General features: G+C 51.3%; 7 protein-coding genes across 7 annotated transcripts; 3 read left to right on the forward strand and 4 right to left on the reverse strand.

Moving 5' to 3' along the window:
• Positions 1–231: 231 nt before the first annotated feature.
• Positions 232–1,369, reverse strand: CTAM01_12681 (uncharacterized protein; the record flags this gene model as incomplete). Its single annotated transcript, XM_060528686.1, has 2 exons — positions 232–662; positions 721–1,369. 2 exons carry the CDS (start codon positions 1,367–1,369, stop codon positions 232–234), a joined length of 1,080 nt encoding a protein of 359 aa, XP_060376716.1.
• Positions 1,370–2,176: 807 nt separating this feature from the next.
• Positions 2,177–2,942, reverse strand: CTAM01_12682 (necrosis- and ethylene-inducing protein and ethylene inducing peptide; the record flags this gene model as incomplete). The annotated part of the gene is made up of 2 exons (XM_060528687.1): positions 2,177–2,675; positions 2,731–2,942. The coding sequence occupies 2 exons, from the start codon at positions 2,940–2,942 to the stop codon at positions 2,177–2,179; spliced, it is 711 nt and encodes a 236-aa protein (XP_060376717.1).
• A 2,642-nt stretch (positions 2,943–5,584) lies between these two features.
• CTAM01_12683 (glycosyl hydrolase family 28) lies at positions 5,585–7,109 on the forward strand (the record flags this gene model as incomplete). The annotated part of the gene is made up of 5 exons (XM_060528688.1): positions 5,585–5,875; positions 5,935–6,120; positions 6,185–6,365; positions 6,422–6,621; positions 6,678–7,109. The coding sequence occupies 5 exons, from the start codon at positions 5,585–5,587 to the stop codon at positions 7,107–7,109; spliced, it is 1,290 nt and encodes a 429-aa protein (XP_060376718.1).
• Positions 7,110–10,473: 3,364 nt separating this feature from the next.
• Positions 10,474–12,696, reverse strand: CTAM01_12684 (formyl transferase; the record flags this gene model as incomplete). Its single annotated transcript, XM_060528689.1, has 1 exon — positions 10,474–12,696. The coding sequence occupies one exon, from the start codon at positions 12,694–12,696 to the stop codon at positions 10,474–10,476; it is 2,223 nt and encodes a 740-aa protein (XP_060376719.1).
• Positions 12,697–13,972: 1,276 nt separating this feature from the next.
• CTAM01_12685 (DNA repair protein Rad26) lies at positions 13,973–16,479 on the reverse strand (the record flags this gene model as incomplete). Its single annotated transcript, XM_060528690.1, has 2 exons — positions 13,973–15,259; positions 15,316–16,479. 2 exons carry the CDS (start codon positions 16,477–16,479, stop codon positions 13,973–13,975), a joined length of 2,451 nt encoding a protein of 816 aa, XP_060376720.1.
• Positions 16,480–18,510: 2,031 nt separating this feature from the next.
• CTAM01_12686 (cytidylyltransferase) lies at positions 18,511–20,212 on the forward strand (the record flags this gene model as incomplete). Its single annotated transcript, XM_060528691.1, has 5 exons — positions 18,511–18,654; positions 18,793–19,174; positions 19,247–19,593; positions 19,651–20,115; positions 20,171–20,212. The coding sequence occupies 5 exons, from the start codon at positions 18,511–18,513 to the stop codon at positions 20,210–20,212; spliced, it is 1,380 nt and encodes a 459-aa protein (XP_060376721.1).
• Positions 20,213–21,114: 902 nt separating this feature from the next.
• On the forward strand, positions 21,115–22,035 carry CTAM01_12687 (class II Aldolase and Adducin domain-containing protein; the record flags this gene model as incomplete). The annotated part of the gene is made up of 1 exon (XM_060528692.1): positions 21,115–22,035. The coding sequence occupies one exon, from the start codon at positions 21,115–21,117 to the stop codon at positions 22,033–22,035; it is 921 nt and encodes a 306-aa protein (XP_060376722.1).
• Between the last annotated feature and the right edge of the window lies 1 nt (position 22,036).

Consider the following 22,036-nt stretch of genomic DNA (forward strand, 5'->3'; position numbering starts at 1 on the left):
AAACTCCTAATGATCATATGAGGAGGCAAATCGACCATGACGTAGCCACAGGTTGATAGTAGTAATCTCAAATAGTTGAAAAAAGATGATTTCACACATTCTGGAGGCAAACTTTCTGTGTCCGGTTATTTCTCATAAAGCACCTTACCTCATTCAGCATCTTCTTGCGCGAGTACTACCTTTTCTTCCTATTCTAGAGTTCAAAGACTTTTATTAATTTTGCTTTGGTGGTTAATGAGGAATACAACATGACCTCTGCTTCCCAGATGCACCGTCGCTTTTCAAACAATCCAGGCAGTTAAACACCCGTCTTTGCTGGATGATCTTGGCTGCCTCCTTTTCAACTTCATACGACAAGTTGCGGTTGGCGTACTTATTCGAGCGGCAGCCACAAACCCCAACCTCCCGTATGCACGAGAAATCCATCATCGTGATCTTGGGAAGATCAACTGCTGTGTTGAGCAAGTTGCAGAATTTGTGAGTCGCAAAGTCGATGTCTTTTGGCAGAATGTTGGACTTTCGGAGAGTCTCGATATACGACGCCAGTGCTTTGGCGGATCTCACACAAGGGTTTTGAGATATGTCCCACGTCCAAGTCATGGGGCTAACGAGACCCTTGTAGAATGAGTTGCAGCATTCGTGTCTTTTCGCCTCCAAACATCCTGAATAATCAACGTCAAGATGATCCTCCACATGAGCCCCGTGAACAAGGTTACTTACGGATGATGTCATGCCTCAGCAGAGGATGATCTGCCAATACCTTGACTTGCTCCGAGCCTCTCGAAAATGGTCCTTCGTGGTGGAGGAAGATTCTCCACGATAACTCTGAGAATTCGAGGGGGAGGTCTATGACATATGAAAAGACCAAGAGGTGACAAAGGTCTGCCATTGGCGGCACATTTTCATCGTAGTCTGAGAGCCAATCCCTGATCCATACCATTCCGCAGTACTTAAATGCCCCGGTGCATTCATACTTGTCGCTCACAAAAGCAAGTCTCGCCAGGCCGATGGGTTTTGGTCTCTCGGTAACATAGGCGTTGTGAAGAATCTGGCTCAGAATAGACATGGACTCGGCATCGTCATCCGGGAGATCAAGGCTGTACGGAAGTGAGAGCCCGGTGCTCTTGGCCAATTCTGTGCCTTCTTTGAATTTGCCTCCCAGCATTACCTTGAAGACTGGCGAGTTCAGCATCAGAACCTTCGAAGATACCCTTACTTCCTTGTTCTGTAATTGCTCGTATTCTAGGAGCTTCGCGTCGGCGTCTACACCATCTTCGCTATCTTCGGCAACATCGGCATCGTCTATGCCCAGCCGGCTGAGCACAAGAATGAGATCTCCATCTTTGTCGATTTCGCGGCGGATGGACATATTGGAGTGCATACGCGGATCTTTGTCTATGCCTGAAGATCACGAAGTAAACCACGCAACGGTTTGCAGCAGGTCATTCATTTTCTCGATGTCATACCTCAACGTGAAGTCCCAGAAGGTTTCAGATCTAATCTTTTAACTTTGCTATGTCAGCATAGGTTGCCCACGTGCGTAGCTAGGATCACGGTCCGTGGACGAGTCTGAAACGAGAAATCTGCCCGGAGCTGGGGCTCAGTCTCCCACCATGCTAGCAACGCACTTTAATGGTCCTATGAAATTTCCAAAGGCTACCAGGTTCATGCAATTGTTCTCGTCATTAAGCATAGTAGTTGGGCACAAACCGAAAGGTGCCAGCTTAAGGATAAGAAGCAAGGATCGGATTACTCACAACAGTATGGTGAGCAGCTAAGACACTTGTCAACGGTAAGGTCAGATGACACATGTCATCTAGAATGATTTATATATAGAAACCAAGCTTGAAATAAGAGTCACATCACGCTCTGATTTCTGTAAGATTCAAGTCTCACCGCAAGCGTCGGCATATGCGCGCAATATCGTCAGACACAACGCGTCTTGGACGCATACGGTTAAACAAGCGGAAGAAACGGTCATTGATTAGAGGTCATTATATATAAGGGCCTCTTTTTTGCCACAAGTCACTGCAATAGCGTGAAAAGACACTGAGAGTGACATCAGAGTGTATTGTAAGGTATCTGAGCTAGTTCAAAGTGTGAATAGTTCAACGTTCCAAGAGACCGAAATCAGCGAGTCCTTCTAATGCCCTAATCTCACGCGATGCCGAGTTGCCTAGACATAGGCGGCGCGCATGTTTGTTTCAAAGTGGTTGTCGTTGAACGGACAGTTTGCCTTCTTGAAGTCTCCCTTGTTCAGAGCGCTTTGGACGATAGGCTCCATGGCATCCCAGTCCCAGATCCAGTATGTTCGGCCCACGGTGTTCGTAAACTGCAACTCATGGTCCAAACCACCCTGGGTGTAATATTCGACTTTGACGTTGTTGCTGCTTCTTTGAGGGTTGCTGGTCAACTTGAACTTGCCATGTCCAGAACAGGCGCCACCCGTGATGGTAGCAGTATTGACTGAAGCAGAATCAAGCCAGACGACCGAAGTCTCCCAGTCGTGACGGTGGCCGCCTACAACATTCCCATCAGCTGGCTGATCCTTGGGCCAGTACCAAGCATACATGATGCCGAATTTTCCATTCAGAGTCATGGAACGGGCGTAGGTCTGCCCTTTGTTGCCGTCCTTACATCCTCCCGAGGTAGTTCCAGTATCCTGCAAACCACCGCTTCCCTCTCTGTCAGTATGTCTGAAAACACAAAACTTTGGGACAAGCTACGTACCTGATCTGGTTGTTCTTGTTCACAGCAGGATAGGGCTGGCAGCCATGGGCAATGTGCAGCAGCGGCTGAAACTTCTTGATAACGTTTCCATTGGGGCCAAGAGTATCGACCACAGGATTGAGAGAGTCGTGGGCGACAGTTCCCGGAGCAGGCCAGTCACAAAGACCACTGCCAACAAGGGCAAGAAGGGAGATAATGATGTTAGACTGCATTTTAAGATACAGGCGCATGCGTTTGCAAGATCAGAGTTGGTAAGAGTTCAAGTAAGGTTAGTATGTTGGACGAATGAACCGATGAGTGTCTGCACATAGAATGCTGCTGAATGTCAGGCGAGCGACTGGTCTTCTTATATAGACATTGAGATACGCCGGATATCTCCTTTGCCTGTAATTCGACAGCTTCTCACTAAGTCGAAAAGCTTCTCAAATTCGATGAAGTTCCGTGGTCCCGACGGACTTTGCTAACATACGAGATAACTCAACATTCTCAACTACTAGTCTGTATCGTACGATGCTATTCTCTAAGAGAATCATATTGTGGACCAGATAGACAGACGGCCCGAAATATCTAAGACGCCTTCCTGTCACTATCACGAAAGAAAGTGTTGTCACGAAAAAGATTCCATTCGGCTTTGTTTCGGGTCTACGAAAGGCTCTCCTGAGGTGGATCCGGGAGGCTTCACCTGAATGATGCTATAATAAGGGGCTTGAATGTCACGATAGAGGTTTCCTACTTATTCAAACTTTCCCACCGTCACTGATCGTGTTAAATTGATAAGCCTGAATACGATCTCTTATTCTGGGTGGAGGCACGGAATGTGACTCCTTTTTCAGCATGACCCGATGCATGGAACTTTTCACCAACCCTTTGCTTGACCTTTGCTCTTGCAGGGTTCTGCGAATAAAGCCGTGAGAGGACGTTGGCCCCGTTTTTGAATCTCTTGCTGAGGTTTCGCTGCCGATGGTTCCACAGTTGGTCCAAGGTATATTACGAAGCTTCTTCTGACACCTCCACCCGATTATCTTTAATCCAAGTCCGCATGCGATCTGGGTCTAGTTGAAGAATCAAGAGTTTGCTCTTCTTGAGTCGACAGAGCTATCGCCGTCTCGGAAGACACCTCGACTTGAGGTGGTCTAGGAATCAGCCGCTAGACTGAGTCGTAAATAAAGAAAATCGGAACTTGCAACGGGGACCTGTCTAAAATGGTATATGTGTGGGTAATTGCTCAAAAGCTTCTACTAAAGCGTAAATAAACCATGTTCCAAGTCTCCATTTGTTAAATTTGTATTCAGGGTTGACCTTGGCTTATCCACATGTTCCAGTCATGCTGTATCAACAATGATGAACCTGTTTTGGTGATCGACGGTCGGATGAAGCGGATCATCCTAATCTGTACCCTGATGTATTGTCAGTGTGCTCGGAGAGAATGCGCTCGGAAATCTGTAGGAGCCGGAGGATGCACACTTCTTCTTTTGCGGCATATCAGACTTTGCTGTCTAATATGGAAAAGGCCCGATCAGGTTGGATCAAAGTACGACATCGGCCTTCGGATCCGCAACTCGCCGTAAATGCCTCCACAGACAAGAAATGGCCTCAGCTACAAGTTAGTGATGTGAGATGCATGCACTACCTTAGTATCGGGTCAGAGATGACCGCGAGCTAGCTGTCATCGCACGAACATTCGCCGCGGATGCAGACCTAGTCAGCCCCATACGTCAGCGTGAAAGATTGCGATGGCGCGATAGCGTATTGATCATGGAGGTGAAGTCTCAAGGGCTGCACCACTGGTGGAAACAGTACTTCGTCAGTTTCCCACGGATAATGGATGTTTATCGAGTCGATATCGCGTGGGACAGCTCGACCGAGATCATTCAGGCTAGCATCTATGACGTTGGTCCCCTCTATAGTGTGTATGTAGGCCTTGGATTCCATGTGTGCGATTTGAAAGTGAACAACAACATACGCTGAGGCAGAAAACGCTCGAAAATCATCCAAAGTTTGAAAGCTGCGCTGGACCTCCCAGTCGCAATGCTTTCATGCATCTAGACTCTGTCGGGAAACTCCTCACTTGGAATCCTACATGTACAAATCACCTTGAACGTTCTTAAGCATCAATGTCGAATGTAGGGGTTGGAAACTCAGCTAAAACGGACGGCCAATTACTTTCGAGGATAACTACTCTCTCCAGGTCAATGCAAGAAGGTTCCTAGACAACTCTGCTCCTTAGAACCAAGGTTTCTTCTTCTTCTTTTTTTTTTCTTTTCCTTTTTCTAGAAAGTTTCCCTACCTAGGCAAATAAGGTACATCAATTCGCGATGCTTTGTGCTGTCGTCACAAATACTACCGAACGGGACCAATATCCCGGCGTATGGAATCAGGATGTGCGCGATATGCGGGGTTTCGAGGAAGCGATCAGCAGTAGGGCAGGCTGGACAGCCGGACATTCTTGGTGACGAAGGGTTGCAGGCCCCGGACGGAAGGAATCCTTACCTGTTGTCAAGTGCGTGACTGGATTGGTGCATATTTGTAGAAATTGGCCGAGTTATGCAGTCTTCGCTCGATTTTGGCAGTCTTCCAACGTAAATCCCCAAGATCTATTGACGAGCTGTGAGATCATTGAAGCGCCGTCTTCGTGATCTCGGGGTAACAAATGGACTTCGGCATATCATCGATGGCGAGAGCAGGCGCTAGCAGGAGCAACCAAGTGCATCGCAGCTGCAGATGATGAGGGATGAATCGTGGATGAAGTGATACTGACCAGACTTGAAAGTGATATAAATTCCAGTCGACTTTTAATTATTGCCGCTGAATTATGCAGTAGCCACATGAACTCGATGCTCGAGATCACCATATCATGGCTTCATTCGCTCCAACGACTTTCAATCTGCTCTTCATCCTACTTTTTGGATTCATCAATGTCACCAAAGCCGCCGGAATTGCAGTTACCGATGTCCTAGGACGACCTCAATGTACTGTGTTTGCCAATGGCGACCAAGTCAGCGACGTGGACAATATCTTGGAAGCATTCAATATCTGCGGGACATCTGGAACCATCATCTTTCCTGAGGATGAGAACTACTGGATTGATCGAAAGCTTAACCCCATCGTCCATGACGTGAACATCCAATGGCGGGGAGAATGGACTGTAAAAAGATAACGCCCAAGCCCGAGTTCATCAGTTCCGTCCAAAGCTGACCTTGATAGTTTTCGGACAACATTGATTTCTGGAGATCCGATGGGTATTTTGTTTTCTTTCAAAATCACCGCGCTGGCTTCGTGTTGTCAGGGGATGGCATCCATATCAATGGTCATGGAACTGGCGGTATCCACGGAAACGGAGACGCATGGTATACCGCTGAAAAGGGTACAACAGTTGAAGGCCGTCCTATGGTATTGATTCCCAATTTACCACGATAATCACTGAATAAGGTACTGAGCTAATGTTTCTTGTTAGCCATTCTTGCTCTGGAACGTCAGCGATGTGACAGTCAAGAATTTCTACATCAGGCAGCCCCAGTTCTGGGCCTACAACATCATGAACGGAACGGACATGTATTTCGAGAATATATCTGTCAATGCTACTTCTACAAAGGCACCCTCGAGATATAATTGGGTTCAAAATACGGATGGCTTTGGTAGGTGGCGATTATGCTGAGATGATCTATGTGAAGTACTGACGAGAATTATGCAGACACCATGGATGTAAAGAATGTTCGTGTCAAGGACTTCAACTACACCGGCGGAGATGACTGCGTTGCCATCAAACCCCGCTCGTACAACGTAACCTTGGAAGGCGTTACCTGCAATGGTGGTAACGGCATTGCGATTGGAAGCTTGGGTCAGTATCTCGAGGACTCAAGCGTGGAGGACATTGCCATGGACGACTTAACGGTGAGCACGACATGTCCATAGCCCTTTCAAACTCCATGACTAAAATAAAGCCTCAGCTCAAACGGGGACCGGTGGATCTGCGCTACGGAGTTTATCTCAAAACATGGATCGGCGAACTTGTGCCTCAAGATGACTATGAAAGCGCAGGAGAATCCCGTGGCGGTGGCTGGGGCCGAATTCACAACGTAATCTTCTCGAACGTTCAGTATGAGAGGGTTAATAATGCCCCTTCATTTTACCAAAACAATGGTGATAACGGGTCATTCGCTGGGACCAGTAACATGGAAATATCCAATGTCGTCTTCGCTAACATCACCGGGACGCTCTCTGGAGCGACCAACCGGGTCAGCCTGACTTGTAGCCAGAGGTTTCCTTGTCACGATATCAGTTTTCGGAATGTTGATCTGATTGCTGGCAATGGCACAACTACTAGCTGTACAGGCCGGTGGACATTGGCCGATACCGTGTCCGGACTGCCGGGGTGTTGAGAGAGGACTGCGGACCATGTTGTCTCGCGCGACATCAATATCATACTGTACGCGGCTTAGGTATGTTCTGAAGCTCCTTTGATCATGTCATATCGTACAATCTCAAAGCCCTCTTTGCCAAATTGACTTAATGAGGCTGACTCCATATTCCTTGTCGAAGCCCCATGACCTTTGTGATAACATCGCTGTCTTTATCGAACAAACCATAATCCAACCCTATTTAATTCATGCCTGCTGAGTGTCTGAGAGTATTTAAAAAGCTCGCATCGCAATCCGTTATCCACGGCTGATCAGTGCGTACTTTTCCTCCTAGTTCCATCGGCTAGAGATTCCTCGGGAGTGTCATCTAGTGATTTCCTCCTGAATACATCTCGTACGCTATGGACGAGACTTAACCCTTTGTGTGACGAGTCTGACGACGAAGTACTCCAAACACTACTTCGTCGCCGCACTCCTACAGATGGCTCCTCTTCAACTAGTCTGGCATCTGCGTAATGACCTGAGGAGGTGCATGTCAGCGAAGGGTAATAGTCATCACGAACCAGGAGAAGCTCACGTATGTTACCAGCTCCACCTCTTCCAAATGACACTCGTCGGCCACTCTTGATGTTCAACTCATTCATTGCAGGTGGTTTTGATGTGATAGGTAATTATTGGGAGTTCGGATTCGGCATCGCACCGTTTCAAGAGAGCTGCGGGGCCTGCCTCTACTTATCCCCCAGATTCCCCAGATCATCCTCACCCTCGAAAAGCTGAAGCCATTTCGGCGATCCATCCAGATAAGCAACAAACCTCCAATTGGCTTCCCCAAGTTCCAAACCCCCACAATCGGATCTGAATGCCGCTTTCTGTAATGCGGGGGGTGTGGGATCTCCGCAAAGCTTGGTCCTTTAGCGCCATGATCTACACCTTCAAGATAGTAAATCGCGATGTGACTGGCGGCCGCTGGCACCATTGAACCAGGGACGGAAAGGAAGTCTCACACGTTCTGTTGATGATGTCATGAATGGCTGATGCAGAAAATAATAGACCGACCTGGGCTTGGTGTCTTTGGACTAGCCCGTTCGGCGACGGGCGTTTCACTTGTGGCTCTGTCCGTGGAACGGGAGCATTGGTGGGGTTGGGGAATATGGGATTCGTGCGTGCAAGTTGCGGGCCGTATCCTCCGTCTTCCCATAATACCGCGTGGTTGCTATGGCTCTAACGGCTTGACCTGCTCTATTACATTTAGGAAGAAGCATGCTCGTGAGTGAAGCGCAAATGAGCCCCTACCGGAAGTGATCTTTCAATAGAACGCCGCCTGATCTCGATTTCGATCTATTGATCTACCTCTTAACGACCGAAAGACGAGAATTGTCACTATAACTTCACTGAGTGTGCCAAAGGTATTGACTTGGAGGATCAACGGCAGTCAGGTTCTGGACCTTGGAGAGGAAACCCGGCGAATACCATGGTAGCCATGCTGGAGCGGGTGTGTTTCGTCGCCTTCATTTGTCGGTCGATAGACATATCTTCCAGCGCCATACCCCCTGTGATCCGCCGCGGTCTTCAAGGATCACACGTGCAACCGAATTCTATTACACACTGACCATGTCCTAGAATAGCGTGAAGGAATGTCGGGTAGATCGAGGATTACCTACCTTAGTTGGAGGATCCGGCAGCTTTAAGACCCGCACAAACAAACTAGACTGAGTCGAGACTGAACGGATCCAGTTCCTTGACATTGATAATGGGACACCAGAGAAGTTTGAGATACTACCTAGCAAAGCGGAATTGTGTATGTAAGTGAGGTAGTTGATGAACCACTCCGGTGGAGGTCACATTTGAAAGACCCGATTTCAGACATTTCATCTGCATGGGCATTGCACAAATAGCGCGGCATGAAACTTGACTGGCAATTCTTTTGCTGTCTCCTGGATACCGGTTTGCATTGCTGCCGCTTCCGCCTACCTTACCTGGAGACAACGAGAAAACTTCAGGATTGCTGTGACTGAATTATGCGATGGTGCCACGAGAAGAGAGAAATAACGGATGATCAGCACTCATTGGGCATTCTACCTTGCTTCCACACGTAGATTCAGAGTTCCATGGGGAGGTAGTAATAGCATCATTCCTCGTGAATGGTTGCAATACGAGGTGGGGGCGCCCGGTTTTTACATCCATTCCTCTCATAGTTTTCCTCGTGAAAAGCCTGGGCCTCGTGGGGCGTACTCAGTGCATCCTGCAGGTAGTAAGCGTTCAACTGCATCATTGCATCAATTTTAGTTTAGGGGCATATTGTATAGACGTCGAAACGTCCGTACATTATTCTTGAGACCAATCATCCGATCCTCGCATAAGTCATGGTGCCTTTGCATATGAACTTTGAGCTGCCTGTGACCTCACCATCCACAGTGTCTTGATTTGCTTGACAGTTTGTTCGGCTGAACACGTGGGTACCAGGAGAGACTATTCCAAGGCAACACACCAATAGACTAAAAGCAAGCACGTGAGCGGCAGCTCCGGATCTTGTTGCGAAAATTAGCCCAAAGACATAGGGCATACGAAACAACTCTAGTGAAGGACGGTCCTCTTGGAAGACCCTCTTGGGGCCATGGGAGACTTCAACTCGTGACTCGCAGCATTGATAGCAAAACGGCTCCTATTCGGCATGACACCCCACATCTACCCGGATCCGGCATCCGTGTACTGCCCATCCCTCGGAAGCTGACCCCACCATGTCGGGCTCGATGACCTGACCGGTGTAAAACGTAGCCTATCGTATGACCTCGAAGCCGCGGACTCGGTAACGGAATGGTAGCGTGCGTTCCCGGGACCAAAGGCCTGGGCCGTTCCACGAGAGAATCAGACGATTTCGAGCCTGCCGCTGTGACTGGACGTTTTTGGCTTGCACAAAAAGAAAGTTGACAAGTGAGGGACTCAGGAAAGAAATTTTGCATTTGAACGGTCACTAGATCAAAACGACTTCTAGCTCAGCCTCAAATGGGGGGGAGTCCACCAACGCCATGAAATGGGAGCGAGCTTTAGGCCGTTCGGGAACTTTTGTACCATTAGCGTCTCAGAAGTGATAGGGGCTTGGCTAGAATTCTAGACTCCAGCCAGTCACTTGAACCAGCATGCCAAACCTGGCAATGTTTTGGTGTGGTCTTCGTGATGGTTGCAGATATTCGGCGTCGTTCAGCTAGCTGCATGTGAGCGAGAGTGAGATGCTGAGAACAATTTTCTGAGCTCAACGTGTAAATTAATTTTGTATTATTCGTACAGACGAAACCTTTGCAGTCGTCACAAGAGAGTAACAGATTGAGTGAAAATATTTCAACATGATAGTAACGCCGGCTCTTAGAAAAGACAGTCGAGAAAGATCTCATGAGAATCCTAATGTTCCCGTCACCTCGTAGTAGCACGAGTATACGGGCGTCAGGTCCTGCGTCACCTCCGGCTTGCGTACGATTTCAACACAAGACTTTTGACGACGGAGGGCCTTGACCTTGTCTGCACTCGTATCCCTTCGTGGAGGTTTCGTAGCCATGCTCTCGACGTACTCCTTCAGCTGGTCAGCCAACAGTACTGCTCTAGCCTTGCGCTCATACACGGTGACATCGTCGAAATCATTAGCCTCCTCTTCGTCGAGCTCCCCCAAGCCACGCCTGTGTGTCGCGAACCGTAGTGGTGTCTTGACTGCTTTCACTTTACGCACAAAGTCGCGACGGCGAAGGTGATATCTGGACGACCTGGCGCTCCAGAAGTCTTTCGACATCTGTCCCAGCTCCTCGGCACGAGCAGACGCCAGGCCTGCGGGCGTGACGTTCACGTTGCATTTCCAAGACCCCGGCGCTAGCTTCTTGTCGGAAGAGACCATGGACTTGACGAGGTTCCGCATGCGGGTTTCGAGGAGCGCCCCATTGCCGGGAATAGTGTGGTCGACCAAGCCCATCCTCCGAGCTTCAGCTGGTGATAGCGGTGTCATGTCACGCAGCAGCTTGGTCGCTCCGGCTGAGCCACAACGTCCGGTGTAGGACAGGGAATGATATTCCGAACCGTGCAGGCCGATCGCACGGTAGGCTGGGTTGAGAACGACCTCCGAGCCAGCAAGCACAATGTCGCATGCGGCAGCCATGGCAACGCCGCCCGCTGCACAATTGCCTCTGATGCCAGCAACGGTAAGAATGTTCCGTGATGGGAACTCGTGAAGGAGGTAGTGCACAACGTCATCAATGCGGTTGATATTGAGCCAAGACTCAAGCGCCGGGTCCGCAGCAGCCTCGATAACGTTTAATGCAATACCGTTGCTAAAGTATCCGTCACCCCCCATGAGCACAAGGGCGCTGAGTGGTCGTTCCACGACATGAGTGGATGCGATAAAGTCAAGGGCGTCAATCATGCGGGAGCACTGATCTGTACTCATGGCGCCGTTGTAGAAGTTGAAGTAGAGGAAAGCGACCCGCTTAGCATTGGTGAATGTCTGGAAGTCAACTGATATGTCCTGCTGGGTACCGTGTGAAGCTCGGGACCAATCGATCGTCGCCCTGGATATGCGATTTTCTGTGATGGCGTCGCTGTCAAGGATGCCCAACTCTCTCAGGCCTGAGACAGCAGGTACTTTTGGCCATAGCATCGTGTCGGTCTTCTTCTTCACATGACGAATGTGAGTGATCCAGATGGCCTTCTTGTCGCAAGTCGCAACGCAAACGGCGTCATCCCGGCAAGCTACAATTTTGCCAGGTTGAGTGTGGGCAGTGAGATCATTGCCTTCTTCGATGTTGCCGCCATAAACATAGAGGCCCGGACCAAATAACTTGGTAAGACAGCCTGGCTGAGAGTCCGAGCATCGAATCCTCCGGGATATTTCCCGAGCCGTGTGTGACTGAATGTTGAAGTCGCGTTGGGCCGCCTTGAGAAGTGGCCGATGACGTGTTACTCCGCCGAGGAAAGCTTTCTGCAGTGTGACAGAGGCGTCGCGGTAGGCAGGGTTTGCTCGGAGTAGCGGAGTGACATGATGCGGGGCGAACTTCTCAAATCCGGGCGACGGGGGTGGAGTGTATGGCGAAGCAGCTTGGACAGATGCCGTTTGTATTCTTTCAATGGCTGCAAGCGTGGCTGTAAGTGCAGCTCGTGTAACGGGACCACGGTAAAGGCTCGACTTCGTGACAGCTGGCGAGTCAATCTGCAAAGGGAACTGCTCAAAGGCCCAAACTGGCCCGGCATCGAACTCTTCCACAGCTTGAAGGACAGTGACACCCCAGTATGGTCGGCCAGACTCGCTCCAGGAGCCTTTTTGGAGGAGAGTATCGGGATCGGCCTCTGTCCCATCATCACCCATGAGCACCCAGTCCAAGGCACTTGGACCGGCGTCTCCAGGGGGACCGGGGTGAACGATCAGGGTGAGGAAGTTTTCGTAAATTTCTTTTGGAACACGGGCTGTGAGGAAAGGGCAGATAATGAGATGAGGTTTGGCAAGCTTGGCCGCCTCGATCATGACATCGTCTGAGAGGGCATATTCGATGGTGATTGTATGGGACTTTGACAGCGCCACATATAGACGCTGTGAAAGCGAGTTGTGCGCGGTACAAAAGAAGAGAATATGCATCGTAACGGTGTTGGACTGAGACAATAGCAGCACAGCAACTTGGAGAAGAGAAGTAACAGAGAGTGTGGGTTCCTTATTTACTTGCGAGGACGTGCGATCAAGTCGCATCATATATGCTGTTCATGATGGGGTGCGAGGGGTCTTCAGGAGGAGGGGTTCCTCCATCGGAGACTTCAGCTTGTGAGATGCACAAGTGGCTTCTGCCCACCACCCGTTCCTGACCGGCCATGTGCGACATGAAAGTTTAACGGTCGCCTCCTGGCGCTTGCCATAAAAAAACATGCCATGTTCAATGCACCCCGCTTGTCTTGCTGAGTGGTGGTCTTTGACTCCGATCCGCCTACCTCGAGTCCCGCGAAAGTGACCGTGGTATTGTTGTTGTTGTCATCCTAGCTTCGACTTGGACCCACGCCTTCACGCCAGACCGGACGAACCGGGCTCGGACCCAGGCGTGGTTTGGACGAACCATCCCAAGTGGCTGCTTTATCGGACGAGATGCTTCCTCTTGACTCAGGGGCGCGCGCTGAATTGGGCGATGACTGGTAGGCGCTAAGCTGAAGAGCAAAGGCTTTGCCTGACTAGCGCGTCCAGTCACCATCTCTAGTCAGCGACGCTCAACTGAACAAAGCTATGCAGTACAGTAGACAATCTGTTTCGACGCCATCGCAGAGCTTGGGGATCAGCAAACCCGAATCGAGTAACTCTTAGTCCACGGGGTCCGAGCATCTCTCGTGGTGTGGCTTTCACGGCATCCAGTCAATAAGAGGATGTGATCTTCTCCATACAGCCGAGCACGGCCCTCCTGAGGGTAATGTGAAGCTTGTGGTCCACGTTTCTCGGCCGAGTTTCCATAATCGAAGAAAGGTTGGAGGCGATTCCTAATCAGTCCGATGGTCTTTAAAGGGTCCTACAAATCAGATCGCGGCGACGTGATGCATGACTCTCCACATTCTCGATCGCGTGTTCGCCGCTTCAGTCTCTAGGAACAGAGTAGAACGGCACTAGTTTGATGTGACAGCGACGGCCGATGTGATGATACATTTGCTGATTGCCTTCGTACTAAACGAAGGCGAGTACGATGTTAGGGCGCTCTTGGCATACCTGCATTCGTTGTCGTTGAGAAGCGAGCCCAGGGTCCTGGCATCCGGATACTGCGAGTTCCAAAATGACCGATGCCACTTGGGGTAGGTGAACTACCTTATTAAGGTAAAGTATCTATGGATAACAAGCCGTCTAGAAATGTGATTGCGCCTTTGGACGAAGAGGTACTTGCTGTTCAGACCCCAAACGAAATGGCGATACTGTCGCCCTCGTCAGGGGTCACGGCAATCTCTAATAACTCATGAGCTCGATCAACAGTATCCGCGTCTATCGCGCCCTCATAGACCAAATCCTCTTCTGCAAAGTTAAGTCGTGACAAGGAAAGGATGTACCGTTGAGAGCCGCCGTGGGACATCGAGAGCTTTGAGAGGATGTTTGCGACGTTGGCCGTCTGCGGATCTGTTACCATGGTATGGAGAAGCAGAATGATTTGAGATACTAATAAGGAGACGCTACTTCGGCCGTCGTCCAAGTCGTTTACACCATCGCGGCGATCGTCCGGGGTAGTACCCACGGCCAAGTTGTTGTGTGAAGGGAGACCGCCACTGGAGGTATCCACTACAGGGTCCGAAAGGTCGTACAAAACATCGACAAGCTCGCCCAGAGCTGTGACTAACCGGGGTATGACACTGACGTGGCCCGCGACCTGTCGTGCTCCATACGGGGTACGGGTAAAGGCCATGAGTGTTCGTAAGACTGCGAATCTTACTGCGTGCTTCTGGCTTATAGATGACACTGCTCTAGGTAAGTCGACTAGGTTGAGAGAAACCTTGTCGATGATCATTCTAGCAGCTAGGTCGGCGTCTTTGCCTGGGATGATGGGGCCAAGGGAATCTGGCAGCGTAGAAGTGCACAGCATATCAAGCATGCCAATGATGTCGTCCAGCTGTTGTTTGGGGGTGAGAAGAATGAGAACTAGATCAAGAGTGATCAGCTGCCAAAATTCGGCTTGTCTCGTCTGCGCGCCGCCGTCTGCTTCGAGCATTGTCGTAGCGCAAGCTGCGGCAGAGGCGTTCAGCAAAGACAGGATGTACGTAGTATCGACGTGCTGCTGCAGGGTTTCTGTGGCTGCCCCTGCTGACACATCGCCATCCTGGCTCTTGAATCGAGCTTCCGCAACTAAATAAATAGACTGTTGCAGGGTAGGAACCAAGTCACTGACGATCTGCGGGACCACTGATATGGTCTGGAGCTGCAGAGTAAAGGAGAGGAGTGAGGCTAGGTCCCAAATTGGCCGCAAGAAGTTCTCTCTCAAACACTGGTTCCACATCTGGATGACAAGACGGGCAAAGTCTACCAGAAGTTGGACCGGATTCAGCGGAGTGCCCATGAGAGGCAAATGCTGGAAAATGAAGGACGCAAAAGACGTGGTCGGATCGGACGGGTATGAGTATCGTGATAATATGTCAAAAGTCGGTGGTTCCCCATGCAAGGAGCCATGGTCTAATATGACTTGGAGAAACTGCGACGCTGTTAGCCACAGATCCTTTGAGGATACGTGATGTAGAGGAACATTACCTCGAAAGGGAGAGTAGTAGGGGCAGGGCCTGGATACTGGAATGGAATGGCGGTGGCCCCTGTGTCATCAACCATGATTATGTCTTGGGCGTCTGTCTCCAGAGCCATGACGGGACTATCGACTGGCGGCCGTTTCCGTTTGCCTTTGGTGGGCGTCCTCTCCGACAATGGAATAGCAACAGGCCCGGGGTCCCGAGTTTTGCCTCTGTTCTTGGTCGGACTTGGAGCGATGTCCATATCGTCAAATCCGTCCGCAACGCCCCAGGTTTTGGCAGCCTTCTTAGGTGTGGTGGTTCCTGGCGCGGCGGACACGGGAGCATTCTCTCTTCGGCGAGGGCGGGTCGAAGCATCCTTCATGTCCCTTTGGAGGAATTGTAACTCTGTGGTGGCTTGCCTTTCAGCCGCAATGGCGGCTTCCACAGCCCTCTCTTGCCTGGCAGCTTGTTCGGCATTCTGTTTTTTGAGGCGGGAAACCTCGGCTGCGTGATCCTGTTCCGCCTTGGTTGAATTTGTTCGTATGATGGAGGCCTCGCCTCGTGCAGAGTTCAGCTCAGACTCGAGGGCCCTGAGCCGTTGCTGGAGCGCTGCAATGACATCGTTACCAGGTGCCGCGTGCAACTGCGACTGGGATTGCGGGGGATTGAAGCGAGCGGACGAAGGAGGTGCTGGTCGGACGAATTGGCTTGGTGGAGGTCGATACGGAGCTGTAGGGTGGGCAGGCTGGAAACGCTGTGAGGCTACAGAGGCGTTGTAGGTTGGCACGGGGGGAGGATATCGCGGCCGCGAGGAGAGGGTCGGAGGATTTGCATGGGCTGGTGGAGGATTCCATCTCTGTTGAGGTGGTAGAGGCGGGTGCCTGGCTGCAAGCGGCTGGGGCGGGTGCTGGTGTTGATGTTGCTGTTGTTGGGAGATGGTCTTGTCTACGGCGGGGCGAGTAACGGGAGGTAGAAGTTCGTTGGTGACTTCGGCATCGTCGAGGTCGTCATCTTCGAACTCTAGGTCATCGTAGATCTCGACTTGGGAAGGGTCATGGTGCGGAGGTAGAGTTTGAGACTGGGAGTCCTGTTTTCTTTGTGCTTGTGTGAATTCAATGGCGTTGTTCTCAAGCTCCTGAAGAGTGGTGTCGTTCAAATCATCAAAGTCGTCATCGTTGAATTCGTCCATGGTCGCTTTGGAACGTCAAATTGCTGATCATCATGGACCCATTGACGGCCGAACCTTACAGAGAGGTTGAGGTGGATGATTATGGAGTTGGGAATAGTGGCAGCCCACCATCAGGCACCATGGGCGTTTCCTTATCTTATCGGTGTTTGGAGGACTGTGAGACTCAACGCGTTGGAAGACGCGACCTCCAGGTTGAGGGAGGCGCGTGCTCAGCCACACCTAGGCACTTGCAGGAACAGAGTATCTCCGGATCACTAGCCACACAACCACCTCAAGTCCAATCATGTGACTGCGGCTGGTGAGCTCGGACGAATGCAGTGTCAAGCAGAAGACGGACGAACTTGGAAGCTCGCGCCTCACCCCCCAAAGCACCTAAACCAAAGCTGTTGGCCAGACTTGGCCAGGTCGTTGGTTGCCACAGGATGGCCTGTGATGACATCAGCTTGCGTCCACCCATTGATAGCTATCTCGGCTTGACCGGAGACGGCATAAGCTATACCGGCGGACTTTGTTGCCCAATCTCAAGCTCCACGTCAGCCACGAGCCTCGAGAAAAGCATTCAAAGATACTGTGCTTATCCGTCCGTAGCATATGGTGTATTGAGAGGAAGGCCCTTGGCTGACCAACTCAACAACTTTGGTGGGTTGGTAAGGTAGGATGATGCTCCTCCTTTCAGCGGAGCCCTGCAAAACATACGCGTAAGGAACTAAAGGAACCTTTCACCCGTTGCGTCTTGTGTGCATGGGGCTCCTTGGAGCTTGTGCTTTCGGAGGCGAAAGGTTCTTTCATGCATGGGGCCTTACACCTATCCGTGCCTGGCTTGAGGTAAAATAAAGCACGACTGTTCTGTTTCCGAAGAAACTAGCAGATAGATTTATTGGGGAAGAAAGAAATGCAGAGATCAACGGAGATGACTTGCAGTCCGGAGACCGAACCGACAGTGCAAAAAAGTGGTTTGGCCAATGAGGCATCCGGACTATCAGCATTTCAGCATTGGTGGGAGGTGTGGTGTTGCCGACCGGCTGGATTACCTAATCTCCGCTCGGGGGGGGCAACCTGGAATGGTGGCAATGAGGGCAGGCAATGCGAGCGGACTCCAATTCCCATCTCCAGGGGTGCTCTCCCCCCCCCCCCCCCCCGCCAAGAATGCGAGCCTGACGTAGCTCTTTTACGCTAATTTACACCATCATCATTCGCCCAGACCAGCTGCCCTGGCACCGTACCGTCTGTACGGATAATCTGTAACGTAGACTGTAGGTAGGTATCTAGATAGAACATCTGGGGAACTGGGATAACGATTAAGAGGAAAAATAACAACAGAAAATCTTTTGAGAATAGAAATCGTGAAAGTACAGGTAAAAGTGAGACAAATAATAGAATAAAAGTACTTAGGTACCTTAATTGGAGGAAGGAGCAACGCAGCGTAAGGTACCTACCTACCTAACAGCCCGAGTCCCGTGGACGTGGACACAGCCGAAGCAGCCCGCTTCAGGCGTGGGAAGGAGGTGGGTCCACTCGGGGATTCTGCGCCAGCTGTGCCTTCCCGCTTTCCGCCCTTCCCTTCTGCTCTGCTCAGCCTTTGGCCCTTTGCGTTCCCTCCCAGGTCTACGCTACCTTACCTTGCTCCGTACGGGTTCAACAAAAAATCCATCCACGCCGACAACTCCCATCCGCTTCTCCAACACGTCACCCACGACCACCTGCGATTCCGAGCTCAACCGTGCGCATTCACGCCTTGGGACTCGACTAGAATTTGCTCTTCCGACGTTTCTTGACAACTCGACGATAATCCGTTCCATCGCCTGTCCTTGCGACCCAACGGTCTAATTTGCGCCGACCCTCCGCTTCCACTCTTCCCATCGCCGCATCCGAACCACCCGCTTTTGCTTCGCGACGACTTATCACGACCTTTGACCTTTCTCCCACCAACTAGGCTTGATCAACCTCACCTAGTATCGCAGTTACCTACGAGGCCGACTCGTCGAAACCTCTTATCCTTTCGAGTATTGCGGAACCGTAAATAGAGACATGATGGCCCGCACACGGAGGGGCGTCAAGTTCCCTCACAAGGCCAATGGTCACGGCGAGGGGCGCCGCTCCAGCTTCAGCGATGTCAGTGAAGATGGTTCGCCCACCAAGCAAAGGTCTGGCGCAGCCCTGGAAAACATTGTAGAGGTAAGCTCTAGATTTACAGTATGCATCTGCACGGCCTCATTGCGATTGCCAGCGCCATCATCATCATCATGGTCATGACCATGACCGCGACCCCGTTCACATGGTATGGACAGAGCTAACCTTTTGCGCCTGCAACAGCAACCCCAATCACCCGAGGAGGAAAAGCGAGCCGCATACGAGAAGAAGAAGGCCAACTTCCTGACCCGTACCTTCTGGACCTTTGTCATGTTCGCTGGCTTCTTCACTGCTCTCTTCATGGGCCACATCTACATCATCTGCATCATGACTGCTATCCAGATCATCTCCTTCAAGGAGGTTATCGCCATCGCCAGCGTACCCAGCCGCGCCCGCCAGCTACGCTCCTCCAAGAGCCTCAACTGGTACTGGCTGGCAACCACCATGTACTTCCTCTACGGCGAGAGCGTCATCTACTATTTCAAGCACATCGTCTTGGTCGACAAGGTTCTGCTGCCTTTGGCAACCCACCACCGCTTCATTAGCTTCATACTGTACATCTTTGGTACGTCCTTTCTCGAAACACTCCAGAAGATACCCTGTCTTTCGAGCACGCGCTGACTTTTGACCTCGCTAGGCTTCGTCTTCTTCGTCACCTCTCTCCAGAATGGTCACTACAAGTTTCAATTCACCCAGTTCGCATGGACTCACATGGCTCTGTACCTCATTGTCGTCCAGGCTCACTTCATCATGAACAATGTTTTCGAGGGCATGATCTGGTTTTTCCTCCCAGCTGCCATGGTTATCACCAACGATATCTGGGCCTACCTTTGCGGCATTACCTTTGGCCGCACGCAACTCATCGCCCTCTCCCCCAAGAAGACTGTCGAGGGGTTTGTCGGCGCTTGGGCCTTCACCATCTTGTTTGGCATGCTTCTGACCAACGTCTTGATGCGCTCCGACTTCTTCTTGTGCCCGGTCAACGTGAGTAACCTACGCTACTCCTAGATAAACGCTGTTAATATTCTAACAACAATCCAGGATCTCGGCGCGAACATCTTTACTGGTCTTGAGTGTACCCGGAACCCCGTCTTCATCCCCAAGACGTACAGCCTGCCTCCTCTGTTCTTCCTGCCACCCAACATGCACCAGACCTTCTCCTTCACTGTGGCTCCAATGCAGCTGCACACTTTGGTATTGGCCACCTTTGCCTCTCTCATCGCACCTTTTGGCGGGTTCTTCGCTTCTGGACTCAAGCGCACTTTCAAGATAAAGGACTTTGGCGACTCCATTCCGGGACACGGCGGCATGACGGATCGCATGGATTGCCAGTTCATCATGGGCTTCTTCACCTACATGTATTACCATTCCTTTATTGCTCTTCACAAGGTCAATCTCGGCAGCGTCATGGAGATGGCCGTCACTGGCTTGACTGTCGAGGAGCAGCTCGAATTGGTGAGAGGCATGGGTCGCTATCTTAGCAACCAAGGTGTTTGGGGAGATGAGGTATGTCCTATTGAATGCTGCTTGATCACGTATCGCGTGTGCTGACTCTCATCAGATTATCCAGTGTCTGGACAAGGCGTTGCAGGCCAAGCGGTAGATGTATCGACGTGGCATATCGACAACTGCTGAATACGAGCAAAATACTGCTATTTAATGACGAACTAATGCGACATCCGGCACATGTGCTAAGCAGAGCAAGGAATAACCTCCCGCTCCATTCTCCAGGAAAGCAAAGGAGACGGGCTCGGAGCCGGACGGTCGAGAGCTGCGCGCGGGTAAATAAAAGCATTTGCGTAACGACGACGACAACAACGACGGTCGCTGTACAAGAGAGTTTTTTTGGTTTATGACGGGCGGATGGAATTTGCATGGACTAGTTGTAACATACCCTGTCGCGACGTTTTTCTTCCAACATACCACGTCTCACTCTTCAACCTCTGAGCCAAGCTTGACCAGGCGTGAATCCCGAAGCCGCGATGCCATGAATGAGTGACAGCCTGGCCCGAACTCGCAGTGCCCGTGGAGATGCCTCTCTCTTATCGGCGATTGAGCCGCCCGTTGCGGAGGCGGGGCCCCTTTCCAACCCCAGTATTCCTTGTCCGGCCATCCGAAGTTTGGACCGGGCCGGTCGGGTTTCCCGGTTTCCGGTATCCGGTCCTAACTTTGTGTGAGCGATCCCGGTCATGCCTTATCAAGACCCGCAACCCCGCTCCGGCCAAACACTGGGTAACATCTTCCGATGGACATTTCTGTCTTCCATTCGTAAGTGGCGTATTGCCTATCAATCGGCGGCCATCATTATTGCAGAGCTTCCCCAGATCAACTTTATCTGGAATACACCTGAACTCACAAATCCTCATTGAACCTAGCTTTCGCTTCTTCCATCTCGAAACAGATACGTTCAGAAACCACGGCCGGAGAGACGCTGTGCTCACTTTTCTCATTGAGACCGTTACCCTTTAGACTCCGTAAACCGGCGCACCGATCACAAGACCCACCATGGCTCCGTCTGCCGTTGTTAGCGATACCGAGTCCATCGAGGCCCGCACCGCCGCCATCGTCCCCAAGGAGGTATCGCACACCAAGCACGGCCATGAGCTCGCCAACAAGACGCCTTTGCAGGCCATGTCCCACGGCGATGTCGCTCTCGCCGGTATCCCCAAGTTCCCCGACTTCGCCTCCCAGCGCCAATGGCAACTCGAACACATGGCCGCCGCTTTCCGCCACTGGTACCGTGAAGACTACATCGAAGGCATGAGCGGCCACATCTCCGTCAGAGACCCCGAGCACCACGACGCCTTCTGGACGAACCCTCTCGGCAAGCACTTTGGTCTGCTCAAGGCCAGCGACATGATCCTCGTCAACCTCGACGGCGAGGTTATCGGCGGCAACCGCAGCAAGCCCCCCAACACGGCTGGCTTTTTGATTCACGCTGCCGTGCACAAGGCTCGCCCCGACGTTCACGCCGTGTGCCACAACCACAGCATCCACGGCAAGGCCTGGTCGGTCTTTGGACGTAGGCTGGAGATGCTGACCCAGGACTCCTGCAAGTTCCTTGGCGAAGCTCACAGCGTCTACAACAGCTACGGCGGTGTCGTTCTGGGTCCTGAGGAGGGTGAGCTGATCGCGCAGGCATTGGGCCCCAAGGGCAAGGGCTGCATTCTGAGAAACCACGGTCTGCTGACGGTTGGACGTACCGTTGATGAGGCTGCCTTTTTGTACACCTCCATGGAGCGAAGCTGTCGCGTGCAGCTCCTGGCCGAGGCTGCCGGCGCCAATGGGTTGGCAAAGGTTCCCATTACGGATGAGGAGGCGCAATTCAACTTTGACGTTGAGAGTGACCCGGAGATTTGCTACTGCGAATTCCAAGTCTACTACGACCTGGAGGATGAGTTGACAAACGGCGCCTTCAAGAACTAAG

This window comes from Colletotrichum tamarilloi, assembly GCF_030869305.1.
Source record: "Colletotrichum tamarilloi strain Tom-12 chromosome Unknown Scaffold_80.1, whole genome shotgun sequence".
Taxonomy (NCBI): Eukaryota; Fungi; Ascomycota; class Sordariomycetes; order Glomerellales; family Glomerellaceae; genus Colletotrichum; species Colletotrichum tamarilloi.